Source organism: Lissotriton vulgaris, chromosome 9, assembly GCF_964263255.1.
Source record: "Lissotriton vulgaris chromosome 9, aLisVul1.2, whole genome shotgun sequence".
NCBI lineage: Eukaryota > Metazoa > Chordata > Amphibia > Caudata > Salamandridae > Lissotriton > Lissotriton vulgaris.
This window is the reverse complement of record NC_141697.1, coordinates 548314244-548326643: the sequence shown is the minus strand read 5'-3', so window position 1 is coordinate 548326643 and position 12400 is coordinate 548314244. Positions and strand designations below refer to the sequence as shown.

The 12400-nt window shown below is 46.7% G+C and overlaps 1 protein-coding gene across 1 annotated transcript in view; it reads right to left on the bottom strand.

Annotated features, from left to right (window-relative positions):
- The window catches only part of LOC147691760 (uncharacterized), a 45157-nt gene extending 35976 nt beyond the window's left edge, over positions 1 to 9181 (bottom strand). The window contains exons 1-2 of the mRNA XM_086938051.1: positions 9116 to 9181; positions 2577 to 2662 (exon numbers count right to left, since the gene is read on the bottom strand). Of these exons, the coding sequence (XP_086794177.1) occupies positions 2577 to 2613 (37 nt within the window). The 5' untranslated portion in view covers positions 2614 to 2662; positions 9116 to 9181. The remainder of the gene's footprint in view (positions 1 to 2576; positions 2663 to 9115) is intronic.
- Positions 9182 to 12400: the final 3219 nt, after the last annotated feature.

Below are 12400 nucleotides of genomic sequence, written 5' to 3'. Positions count from 1 at the left end.
CCAAAGATAGATCAGTCCTGAACACACAGACTCCCTCCACACTTACCCTACTGTGCCAGAAAGTAAATCCAAATTCAAAACTTTGCTCTGCTTTGCGTGACTTTGAGTAGTGCAAAGCTTTGAAAATCTGGCCCTGCATTTTGGCTGGTGGAATGTGGTGGATAGAAGTTGTAAGTTGTGTGGGTCATACTGGCAGTCTGTAAAATCAGTGCTGCAACGACTGACCATGCACCCAGAAGTGTGCATGCCACGCTTGCCTTCCTTCCCAGAAAACAGTCCCAAAGATAGGTGAGGGCACTACTTAACTCAGACCCTATTCATGTCAGAGTCTACCTACTTCTTTGCATCTTAGACATGTATTTCTTTACAATAGTAAATAATGTTTCAAGTATAGGCATTCTGATATTTAGACAATCAAGTTACTCATGTAATGTATGAAATTTGAAAATTCAGACAAAACATTTAACACTGTAGTAATGATTCAAGCAGAGTTCAAGAGATTCCATCCTGAATTTGGTTGGTTAGTACCACTTGGTGCTGAGCCTTTTTTCATGGCTTGCCAGCTTTCTGTTTTGTCACTACTGCTGGAAACGCGTGACAGGTGTAAACTTTCCACTCGTTTGCCCTTTAACCCCTGTGCCATTGAGTAGAAGGATTGCTATTTGGGCTTGTGAGATTTTTCAAGTGCTTTTATCTGTGGCATGTGGTTGTCAGATTTGTAATACTTTTTTCAGCCTGCCGAACCAATGCTGTTGATCAGACTTTCATTGAAAGGAGCAGGATGGGAAATGATGTGAAAAGGATAGTATATACATTTTGATTGAGATGTGGGCCTATGAGATTGCATAAACATTGTTTTAACTGTAATATAGCTATTGCTCTTACGATAATATATACGGAATTGTGCTCAACGCTTCACGGTTTTACCACCACTTTTCAAATACTTCTTAAGGAGTTTAAATCCCTATAGCTGCATGGATGGATAAGGCCAGTCAACAAACTTGAAAATTATTAGAAAATGTAATGCTCCTTCATAACACCGATATTTGCGGTCAGGTATATATAAATTATACTGTAAAATTTACCATTGTGAACTTTTTGTTCCTTGCATTGTTTTGAGCGATTTTCGTGGAGAACAACTCTCTATGTCCTTAAAAGAAAAATCTGGCTTTTTTGCTTTGCTGTCTACACAGAAACAAGTATTAATGCCCCCCCAATGGAAATGTTCGCCAATGGGCACTAATTGAAGGCAGTTCTGGATGGTACTAGTGTTGAAGACACACTAATGGCAATGATCTACTCATTTCTCTGAAGTACTTTGAGCCCTGCCCTTCTTTGTTTTACAAACTAAGGACTGATAGCCATAGAAATGTAGTCATTTGGCGACCTGGAATAAGGCATTTCTGCAGCATCGCTTCAGGCAACTCCAGCTGTATTTTGGGAGACAGCATTGTAAACCATCTTCCACAGAGCCAATCCTTACACAAGATTGGATGGTTTGTGTTTCAATCTCAATTGCCTCACAAATGTTTGTTGCTTTCAACATCAACACATTGTCATTCTTCAGAAGCAGTTCAAACAGAACCACTGGCCATATTATCAAGCACGGTGATAACATTATCGCTGCTTTAGCGACAAGAAACTGCCGCTAAATCGGGGATAAGGGGCCTGATAATATGCCATATAGAATTCCAATAGAAGCCCAGGTTCTGGTGTGAAGGACACCAAACCTGGGCTTCTATTGGAAATCTATAGGGCATATTAACAAGCCCTTTATCGCTGCTCTAGCAGCAGTTTCCTGCCGCTACTGTGGCGATCATGTTATCGCCCGTTCTTATGATATGGCTCAACATTTTTAAAGAAAACTAGTTGTCACTAGACAGTGGTCACTAGAAAACTGAAGATGAAATGTGAAATATACAACAATGTTATTGACAGACTACTATAAACAAGCAAAGGCAATGCTAATCGGTCTTGGTTGTATGTAAAGGTAACCGAGACCTATTGGCATTGCCAATGTTTGTTTAAGTATTGTTGCCAAAAGCGAGTTCCCTTTCCATTAAAAAAGATTCCACCCAGAGTGGTAAAGGAGAACAAAACAATGTTGCATATGTCCTCCAGTCCCTGTATCATCCAGCTACTGATTCCTTCACCAGCTTTACCAGAAGACTCCAGTCCTCCAGTTCCTCTGGCTTGGACATGTCCAAAAAAGAGAGTGGGGCTCTGGACGATCAGGTAATGGACCTTAATAGGGCCTGCAAAAGGGTCAAAACACCACCAATTGTGATTACATTTTCATACCATGCTGTCATGCTCACCCAGATCCAATAAGCTCTTTGTGGTATTGTATTAATGTTGCATATGAAAAGGGACATGCACGTCCAGGTTTTGAGACAGTGTGAGCCCATTCAGCCCGCCGCATAAGGGTCTTAGCCTTGAGCTCCTTGGGCTATTCTTTTAACTTCACAGTGATCTCATAATGGGGGAAGTAATGCCATAACACAGGCAGATTGCTAGGTGGCATGACTACAGGGGAGAAAGGTACACATGCAGCCAGATTGGACCTTGGGGCTTACCGAAGAGCGTGGCAATCACTACCACAAGCAGCTTCATCTTCGTGTGTGCCTGATTCTTCTGGTACAATATTGCTTCCTTGAAAAATCTGTAAAAATAAGAAAGATAAAGAGGATATTTTACTCCAGGAGACAGTGGTTAGGGCAGTTGGGTTGCATGTCTACCTTACAATGTAGGAAAGCCCGAAAATATGGGCAATCCTCACACCCGAGGTGACTGTGTGGCCTAGAAGAGCCCTCACAGCAGAAAAGAACACTTGAACTTCAGCAATGGAGAAAGACACCCCTATCTGGGGTTCAGAGTGTGCACTTGTTATACAATTCTTTCCCCATTCAGAATATTTTTATTAATGCACATTGTCTGTTTTCCTCCCTGCTATTAATTTCCTTCGTGGCCCTCCATTCCTTACTAGTCAGCCAAGCATTTCTTACAGAAAACTCCATTTGCTTTTAAGTGCTAAGGTCCTAAGTAGAAGATCCAGAGAAGACATGTCATCCTTGAATGAAAAGCAGGCGCAGGCAGGATTAAAGTTGGGATGGAAAATGGTCCAGGATCAACAATGTTAGTTGGGTCACGGCGACTGGTGCTACAGCCCATAGCACCCCGTCGCATTGACGCAACTAACATCGTCGATACTGGACTTAGGGACTTGCATCTGTGGACCCTGCTGGTCCCGGTCTAAGGTTCACATCAATCCAGTAAGTACACCAGAGAGTCCACAATCCCTATGGAAGTAGAGTCGGGGAAGAGTCTACTGGCAACTAAAGGGCAGAGCTACAAAGCTCTTTTGTAGTCACAAACCCTTCAATTCCCAAAACCACAGGGCTTGTGGCCGCAAACGTTTTTTTGTTTTTTTTTATGTAGAAAAGCAATTTTATGAGTTGGAAAATTCATAATATCTAATGAAAATCTTTGCAACCCTTTTAGATTTGTAAATGCAAGGGGCACGAAAGAATGTTCCACACCTATTTGTGATTTGGAAAGGTATGCTTCTATTGTTTGGGACCACAAAGGGTGATGCAAATCGTTGATCAGTAACTGATCTCCAAGTTGAGATGGATACTAATTCACAAAGATTAGTAGATTCGCTTCTCCTTGAGGAAAAGTGTTGACGGTGCACATGAGAAACATTTGTTTATAAAGTAGCACTTGCCCCTTTAATGAACACAGACTGCTTTTAGAAAATATTTCCTATTTCGGAAAGCAAATTAAGGGGCAGATGTCTGCTGCCCAAAAAAGTGCGTCCCAACTAGTGATGGACCTAATTAATATTCATCAGGCAGGTTTTTCTGGCCTATGTGAATGCACCGTTTGTGATGTGCTTTATTTGTACATAGGACCCACCACGATTTGCACCTCCCTGATTTATAAATTGGAACAGTACATCGGGCTATAAGGATTTAGGAGACAGGCCATTGGTGCCAAAACTAGCAGATGGGGGTCCAGTTGTGCCAAGGAATCCCTCAGGTCTTTAAGAGGAAGACGAGGCAGCAGTGCCATCCACTCCTTGTTGTAGTAAGCCTCAGGGTCAGGGTGAGCTCCTTTCAACAGGACTGGTGCTTCCGGGCGTCCAAGGAAGGCACATTGAATGGAACTGCTTCTTTTTGTTGCTCTTGTGTTTCAAAAGCTTGGGGTCTGTCTAAAGGGGAAGGCGGCCTGCGTCCTGGGCTGCTTCTTGCTCACTGACTTGCACAATACAGAAATCAGACTCAACTACAACGGCAGAGCAGTCGGGAGTAGGGAGTGGGGAGTGCGCAGGCAGGCTGCAACTGTGACGGATGCAAAAAGAACAATTGTTGGACAGAACTGTGGGCCTTATTTATGAGGCTGTGCTTCACTTTTACGCCGCCGGTGAGTCACTTTTTGTAACGCCCAGTGGCGTAAAAAATGTGCCTTGTTGCATCGTATTTACAAAGTGACGCATCTAGGTAGATGCATCACTTTGTAAACCCCTGCACCACATTATACCTGCCCAGGTATAAAGTATGCAGGGGGGAGGTGTCCTGATGCAAGAAAGGGTCATAGAAGTGACAAAGTGAAATCTATAAGATTTTACTGCGCCACTTCTAGGACGCAAATGCGTCAATATCTTATGTCTGCCTCACAGCAGGCGTAAGGCCGACACAGGCCATTTCACATGGGGCTTGCCCCATGTAAAAGGACACATTGCTGGAGTTGCGTCACTTTTGTGACACATTCCAGCAATGCGTCACTTTTGCGCCATACAGATACATCAGAAATACTGACGTACCTGTAACTCCTTGCGATATGATGCATTATACTGTAACTATGACTCATCAATCATGTCGCAAGGAGGGCGCACTGAGAAGTCACGCATCGACGCTTTCACCCAGAGATGCGTAACTTCTCGGCCCATAAACTGTAACAGAGACCACCCACAGGAGCAGTTACCCTCAACTTTGAAGCCTTCAGAGTCACCAGGTGGGGGAGACCTACAACCTCATTTCATCTTCCCCGGTCTGGTGACTTAGTGAACTAATGCGTCCACTGCAGGGTCTTGTGTTCGACATCATAGTCATAGGTTAAAATCCTGGTGGGTCCAGTCAGTCTTTCATCCTTCTGAAGTCGATAAAATGAGTACCATTGAGCTGGGTAACAATAAACATGTTTTATTCAGCACCAAGATGCCCACAGGTGAACGTGCGCTTTACAAATCCATGTTATTTTATGTTATGTTTAGGGCCCCAATCACATGATGTTAAGGGGCTTGCAGCGCTAGCAGGGGGGAAGAGTGGTTTGACCACTTGGTGCAACAGTGTCTTAAGGTCTCCACATCCAGGTGCGGAACTAAGCTTGACAGTGCAATGAAGACTCCACACCAGTCAATTTTGACCCCAAGTGACCGTTGCCTGTTAGTATTCATGTTTTTTTCTAGACCACGACAACAAGTTCGGGCTGGAACTAAATATCAAACATGAGGGACAGGTGGTACTTTCCCCTTACACAGGGTTCTCGCATCCTCTGCTTTGAGCCAGTAAGGGTGACACCTACGAGAGGGCCCTCATTGGGATTTATTTATTTATAAAGTTTCATATAGCTCGAACATGATCCCGAGGGATATCGGAGCGCTTTACAATTGTGGGGATGCTTTGCTACCTAAGGAGGAGGAAGGACACTCAATACAACACCCTTCACTTTCCTCCTGACCCCTCGCCCTGATGACGGAATCCAACATATCTTAAGGAGATCAGAGCACACAATTATTCTGCTTGCAAGCCAGGCACTTCGAGGTGGGCACTGTACCAATGGTTGCAAAAAATAGCACAGTTGTGCATCGGATTGTGTTTCCCCAGGCACGAGGCGCAGGAGCTATAAAAGCAGATGGAACTATGCGCATGGCTTAAAAAAGAGTAAATAAGGTACCTGGAAGAAGTTGGAGGTGTACCGAAAGAACAGCAAAAAAGAGCTCAGCCCTGCATAGGAAAAAGGTGATTTTAATCCACACCATGTAGGGAAAAAAGAAAGTGGAGAGAACTCATGGGGCAGATTTACAATTACTGGTGCATCCCTGCATATCGGCAGGGATGCGCCAGTAATTGTGCACCGCATCTCCGCCACCTTTGGTGCGCCGCATTTACAATGCGGCGCACCATGGGGCAAAACGGCACAGATGTGTCATGCATCTGTGCCGTAAAAGTGGCGCATTGCTGGAGTTGCGTCGCAAGCGCGACGCAGCTCCAGCAATGATCAGGGGGGCCCTATGCGCACAATCCTGCGTCAATCCTTATGCCTGCTTCAAGCAGGCATAGGGTTTTGACGCAGCATGGGCCCAAAAGTGACTGAGTGGAATCTTGTAGATTTCACTCAGCCACTTTTGGGAGGCGTTCCTGCCCTGGAATGCCTCCCCCTGCGATGGTACGCCTCTTCTTGCGCAGGGCTTTACAACGTGACACATCTGGGAGATGCGTCACGTTGTAAATACACCGCACCACAGCCCATCTTTTGCGCCGCAGCTGCATCACAAAAGTGAAGCAACGGCAGCGTCAAAGCGGCGCAAGGGGCTTGTAAATCTGCCCCCATATGCGCTGAGGGTCTGGTTCCCAAAGGTAAAACTACACTGTTGAATACGTTTATTATTATTTTTTGCTATTCACAATCTACAAGTTAATCATAATTGTATGGTTGTGGAGGCTCTATAGTTGGGGCGAGAACCACACACATCAAATGATAGGACATGCCTATCTCTTTATGTGCTGAGTCTCCATCACGTGTGCCCAGTCTCTGCAGTTGTAAAATTACTATTAGTAAAATTAAACTTGTACTTAGCGAATGGCAAAATGCAACAAGCGGTCAGCCTCTGTTTATAACTCGACAAAAAAAGATTTTAGTGGTGGAATTGGTACATCCGACTACACTCAAACAAAAAAAGGAAGAAGATGTTCAATTGTGTAGGTGAGGTAAGTAGCCATTTTGAGATTCACTGCCACAAAGTAATAGATAGGCAAAACTTCTTCTCTTTAAAGAAAAGCGACCAGCACCCAGGTTGAGGAAACTGCAGCACATGCTTCAGGGGCGAGGAAAGAAAGGAGGACAGCATGAAGCCTCCTGTCCCATAGAATAGGGAAATAAAAACCCACTCACGTCGGCAGTAAAAAATAAAAATCGTACAAAATACCTTACCGAAGAAATATTGGCTTGTGTCTAGCCCCACAAAGGCATCATTCTGAGAGTTGTTGTAATTCTTACTTCTACCTGGATTTTTCGGCTAACTGGAAAGTTCAGCGCAAGGCGAGGAATTACCATGGAACATGGAACTGACTCCAGAATTACCAATTCTGCTGGCAATTTCCCATTTCTTAGTGGGCCTGGATGGGCCAACTTCTATTCGGCTGGATTTTCTCCACCACTGGAGACCACTGCAGTCAACAGTACGCCCTGGGTTATCAGTAATTCCGAGGGGATTGTGAAAATCCATCCAATTTCCTGGGCTACTTATAATGAGGGCCCAGGGTAATATTTAAGACCCTGAAGAGAAACAGTGGAGTAATGTGCCTATAGTTAGCAAGACGAAAGGAATTAACGGTGTTTTCTGAAGAAATGGATTGTATTTATTTTAAAATAGGTGCCACCTTTCAGCAGCAGACGAAGAGCACATGAGTAGAAGATAATGAGGGGAACAAACAAACGAAAAATTAAATCGAACATATATCAGAGGAGGAAGATTTAGGACTAGTGAAGGCGAGAAAAGGTAAAAGAGTATCTTTTAAATGGAACAGTGTTTGCGAAAAGTCTAATATTACTTAACTTATGCGGGTCCTTGGCACATGCACTCATAGGGACTTCTTTTTATCATCAAACTTTGACTCAGAGCAGGAGAGAGAAAGGCAGAAAAGGTAGAAAGATGAAGGGAGGGGAAGAAAAGGAAATCAGCAATATAGTAAAAAAGGAGGGATGAAAATCTATAAGAGATAGATAAACAGAGAGGAAGAGTAAAGAGGTGAACGCCAGTGGCATGTGATAACATAAATAATAATCAGCCTTGGTATGCATCACACCCAGGGGCATATTTACGAGAGGCTTGCGTTGCGTTTGCAACACCCAACATGATACATGCTAAACACAAACCTCTAAATCAGATGTTTAAGCAATGCAAAGCCACTTTGCAGGGCTCTGAGTGGCTTTTTAAATCGGGAATAACACAATGCAGCGCAAATCTCTGCGTTGCGTTACTCTGCCCTGGGAAGACATATGGGGGCAGATTTACAATAACTGGCGCATCCCTAGGCATGCGCCAGTTATTGTGCGCCGCAGCTCTGCCACCCATGGGGTGCCGCATTTTACAATGCGGCGCACCATGGGGCAAAAACGGCACAGATGCGTGACGCATCTGTGCCATAAAGGCAGCGAATTGCGGGAGTTGCGTCGCAAGCGTGACGCAGCTCCAGCAAGGCTCGGGGGTTCCCTATCTGTCCAATGCTGCGTCAAGCTTTACGCCTGCTGCAAGCAGGCTCAGGGTTTTGACGCAGCATTGGCCTAAAAGTGACTGAGGGAAATCTTGTAGATTTCACTCAGCTTTTTTTAACAGGTGTTCCTGCGCAGGAACCCCCCCCCCCCCCCCCCCCCCCCCCTGCGCTGGAACGCCTCCTTATGGCGCAGGGCTTTACAACGTGATGCATCTCCCAGATGGGTCACGTTGTAAATACCCCACACCATGGCGCATCATTTGCGCCGGCGCTGCGTCACAAAAGTGACTCAACACCGGCGTAAAAGAGGCGCAAGGGGCTTGTAAATCTGCCCCTCCATGTTTGTTGCATGTTGCAAGAATATGTCAACCTGGGAATGTGCCAAGATCCTAAGCCTTCCCTGGGAATGCGTAAGAAGGAGAAATATTTCTGTTTCTCCCTCTTTGCTTGGTAAAAGGCAGAACGTGGCAGGAAGAGCTCAAAAAGACATTGCCTGTAAAAAAAATTAAAAACAATTGAGATGGAATTCAGTGAGACATAGAAGGACAGAAGGCTGTGGCAAAATGATGTCAGGCAGCCGATGCAAGGCTGGTAGCAGGAATAGGGACAACGCTCACCTGAAAGCCAGAGCCTCGAGAGAAGATCTGCCACCAGTTCAGTGGTATTCCATGGGGAGCTTTATAGGCAGAACCCAGCCCAAGATGGAATGTTACATAAACCACTGTTGCTTACACATTCGAATTTTCTTGGATGTTAGCCTAAGCAATACATTAATTATAAAGAAATGTTTAGCTGGCAATAGATGATAAATGTACACATAGTCACTTTATCGCACTGATAAAGTTCCAGTAATCGTGCCTACAGAATTAGTTTCAGTGCGTCCGTTCATGGTTTACATATCTTTTTTTCTACAGGTTGCTTAAACTTTTAGGGCATGACAAGATTTGTGTGGTAATTCTACAATTTCTGCAAGAAGTGCTAAATCTGGAGGAGAATCCGGCGATGGAAACTCTTCGGGCAGATTTACAAGCCCCTTGCGCCCCTTTTACGCCGCCGCTGTGTCACTTTTGTGACACAGCTGCGGCGCAAAAGAAGCGCCATGGTGCGGGGTACTTACAACGTGATGCATCTGGGAGATGCGTCACGTTGTAAAGCCCTGCGCCAGAAGGAGGCATTCCTGCGCGGGGGGGCGTTCCGGCGCAGGAACGCCTCCTAAAAGTGGCTGATTGAAATCTACAAGATTTCACTCAGTCACTTTTGGGCCCATGCTGCATCAAAACCCTGTTCCTGCTTGAAGCAGGCGTAAGGATTGACGCAGCAATAACAAGATAGGGCACCCAGAGCTTTGCTTGCGCCGCTTTTACGACACAGATGCGTCACGCATCTGTGACGTTTTTGCCCATTGGTGCGCCGCATTGTAAATGCGGCGCATCAATAGTGGCGGAGGCATGGCGCACAATAAGTGGCGCATCCCTGCTGATATGCAGGGCTGCGCCACTTATTGTAAATCTGTCCCTTCAATTTTAAGGATAGTTTGCTGCGACGGTTCCACCACTGCATGCTGTCATGTAATGTTAGGCTGTAGTAGTCACGTAAAGCCCTCTAGCACCTGTAAGGTCTGTTGGCTTTAGGGAGCTTGCCAGATGCAAATGGCTAGACTTAAAAATTAATTAGACCCACTGGCAGAAGTAAAGATGTTTAAGTTTCTTCCTAGACAGCAGCAGAGGTGTACGTTTGCACAGCTCCAAAGGAACTAAAAAAGATCTTCCACCAAGGGGGAAAGTCCTAAAGCATGGAACTTAAAGGCTGATAGAGCGCTAAGAGCAGAAAGAAAAGGAAAGAGTGGAAAGGGGCGACCACTCGGTCCCCCCGAACGTATGGATGGGTGCCCCGATCCCCCCGGGAAACCATTTTGGGCGGGAGGGGTGGCTCGGCTGGTATGCCCAAAGTGGCGTAGCCGGGGCGCGCCCTTTCCCGCCCAGGAGGGGTTGTCCTAGACACCCGCACGGAAGACCGCGCCCAGTAGGCGTACCTAAGGAGGGTCCCCGCCCTCCCGCAGACGGATAAATAGAGCGGGAATCCGAAGAAGCGTCCTCTTGTTCCTGTGCTCTGAAGGCTGCACCACTCGTTGCTCGTGAGCCCTCGACGGAACAAGCGGCAATTTTGAGAACTTGTAATCTTGTTGTTTCTCTTTCAGTTATCTGGAGTGCGAAGGATCTGGGACCTCGTTGATCGACTAGAGCGGAGTAAACGAAGCTATGGCCGGCAAGAAAGCGGGAAAGCTCCGAACTGGAGAAGGTACTGCGCACCTTGTCGAACCGAATGGCGATCATGGACCGAAAACTCAGTAAAGTTGATTCGATCGGTCGAGGTTTGGCCGAAGTTAAAAAGCAGTTAGCGGCCCAGAACAACCCCCCAGGCCGTCCTAAGAAGGTAATAGGCCCGGCCTTGCCGGGAGTCGTCCCTGAGGGTAGGGGGAAGCGTATTAAGAGGAGGGCGGTTTCCGGGGAGGATCCTGTTCCTGAGGTGCCCCCAGCCACCCCCATCACACCGGCGGACAGCCCGGTACCAAGTCCAGATATAGGTCTACCAATCCCGGTTGTAATTACCCCTGTTAATGATGATCAGATGCCCCCGGAACTGGCCATCCAGTTAGCGGCAGTGTTACCCTGGCTCAAGAAGAAAGCGGGAAGGGCAGTAGCCGCGGGGGACCCGGCCGAGGAGGCTAGACTAATAATCGCGCAGTTACGGCAGTCGAGAGAAGCCGGGATGGCGAATGTTCCTTTTGTTCCCCCACAGGTGGTGCCAGGAGTACCTACGGTTAGCCGGGAAAAGGCAGCAGACACGACGGTTGAACCCGGTAAGCACCCATTGCCAATGGCAGGGGAAGGTTCATTACCTTCAAGGCGCGAAAGGGTGGCCCAGCACATCCCTGCGGCCACAAAGGAAATGATATGGGGGGAAAAATATGTGAATATGTTTTCATTGTTGACTGAACATCGCGAGATGGAATATGCAAAATCCCAGAAAGATTTATGGCACCCCAGTGTATGGCGGGCCAAGATGGCGAAATTTAGGGTCGATGAGACCGTAACTAACTGGATAAAGGCCTTTTCGATATTTACGGCAGTCATGGGTGAACGAAAGCCAGAAGTAATGACCGAGTTGTCCTGTTACCAGAATAGGATTATGGATTTTTATACCATGTATGGGGGGGACGAGTGGAAAGGATATGACATGAAATTCCGAAAAGCGAAAGAGTTTGATGCAACTTTAACCTGGGACTGCCTCAACTCGGTGTCATGGCACAAGCAGCTCTTGCCTGGTGCGGCGGGTACGTCCTCGCCGGGCGGGAGCGGGCCGGGGTCAGTTCGTCAAAAGCCTGCGTTGCCCTTTCGAGCAAGTGCCGGTGGGGAATTTCAGCCCAAGACCGGCGGAAATGGCGGCAAGTGGGGGGTTTGTTGGGGCTTCAATAGAGGCAACTGTAACAGGCCCCAGGGAACATGTAGGTTCAGGCATGCGTGTGCGGGCTGTGGGAACTCCTCACACCCGGAGAGTAGCTGTAGATCAAAGAACAGCGGAACGGGAGGAAAAGGGGGGTCTAAGCAAGAGTGAGGTGATGCTTGGGAACCGATTGCCTACACCTATCGATATCATGGCTTTGACTCCTTGGTTGAACAAATACCCTGATCATGCATCCGCCGGGGTTTTGAGGAATGGATTCCTTTATGGCTTCAACATCCCAGCGGGGATTTTCGGGGGGACTCCTTTTGTAAAAACCAGTTATCTGTCCAACATAACCCAAGCGTAGCAGCAAAGAAAATTTCCAAAGAAGTCAGCTTGGGGCGGGTGGCGGGACCTTTTCAATGCCCGCCGGTGGCGGATTTCGTGTGTTCACCGCT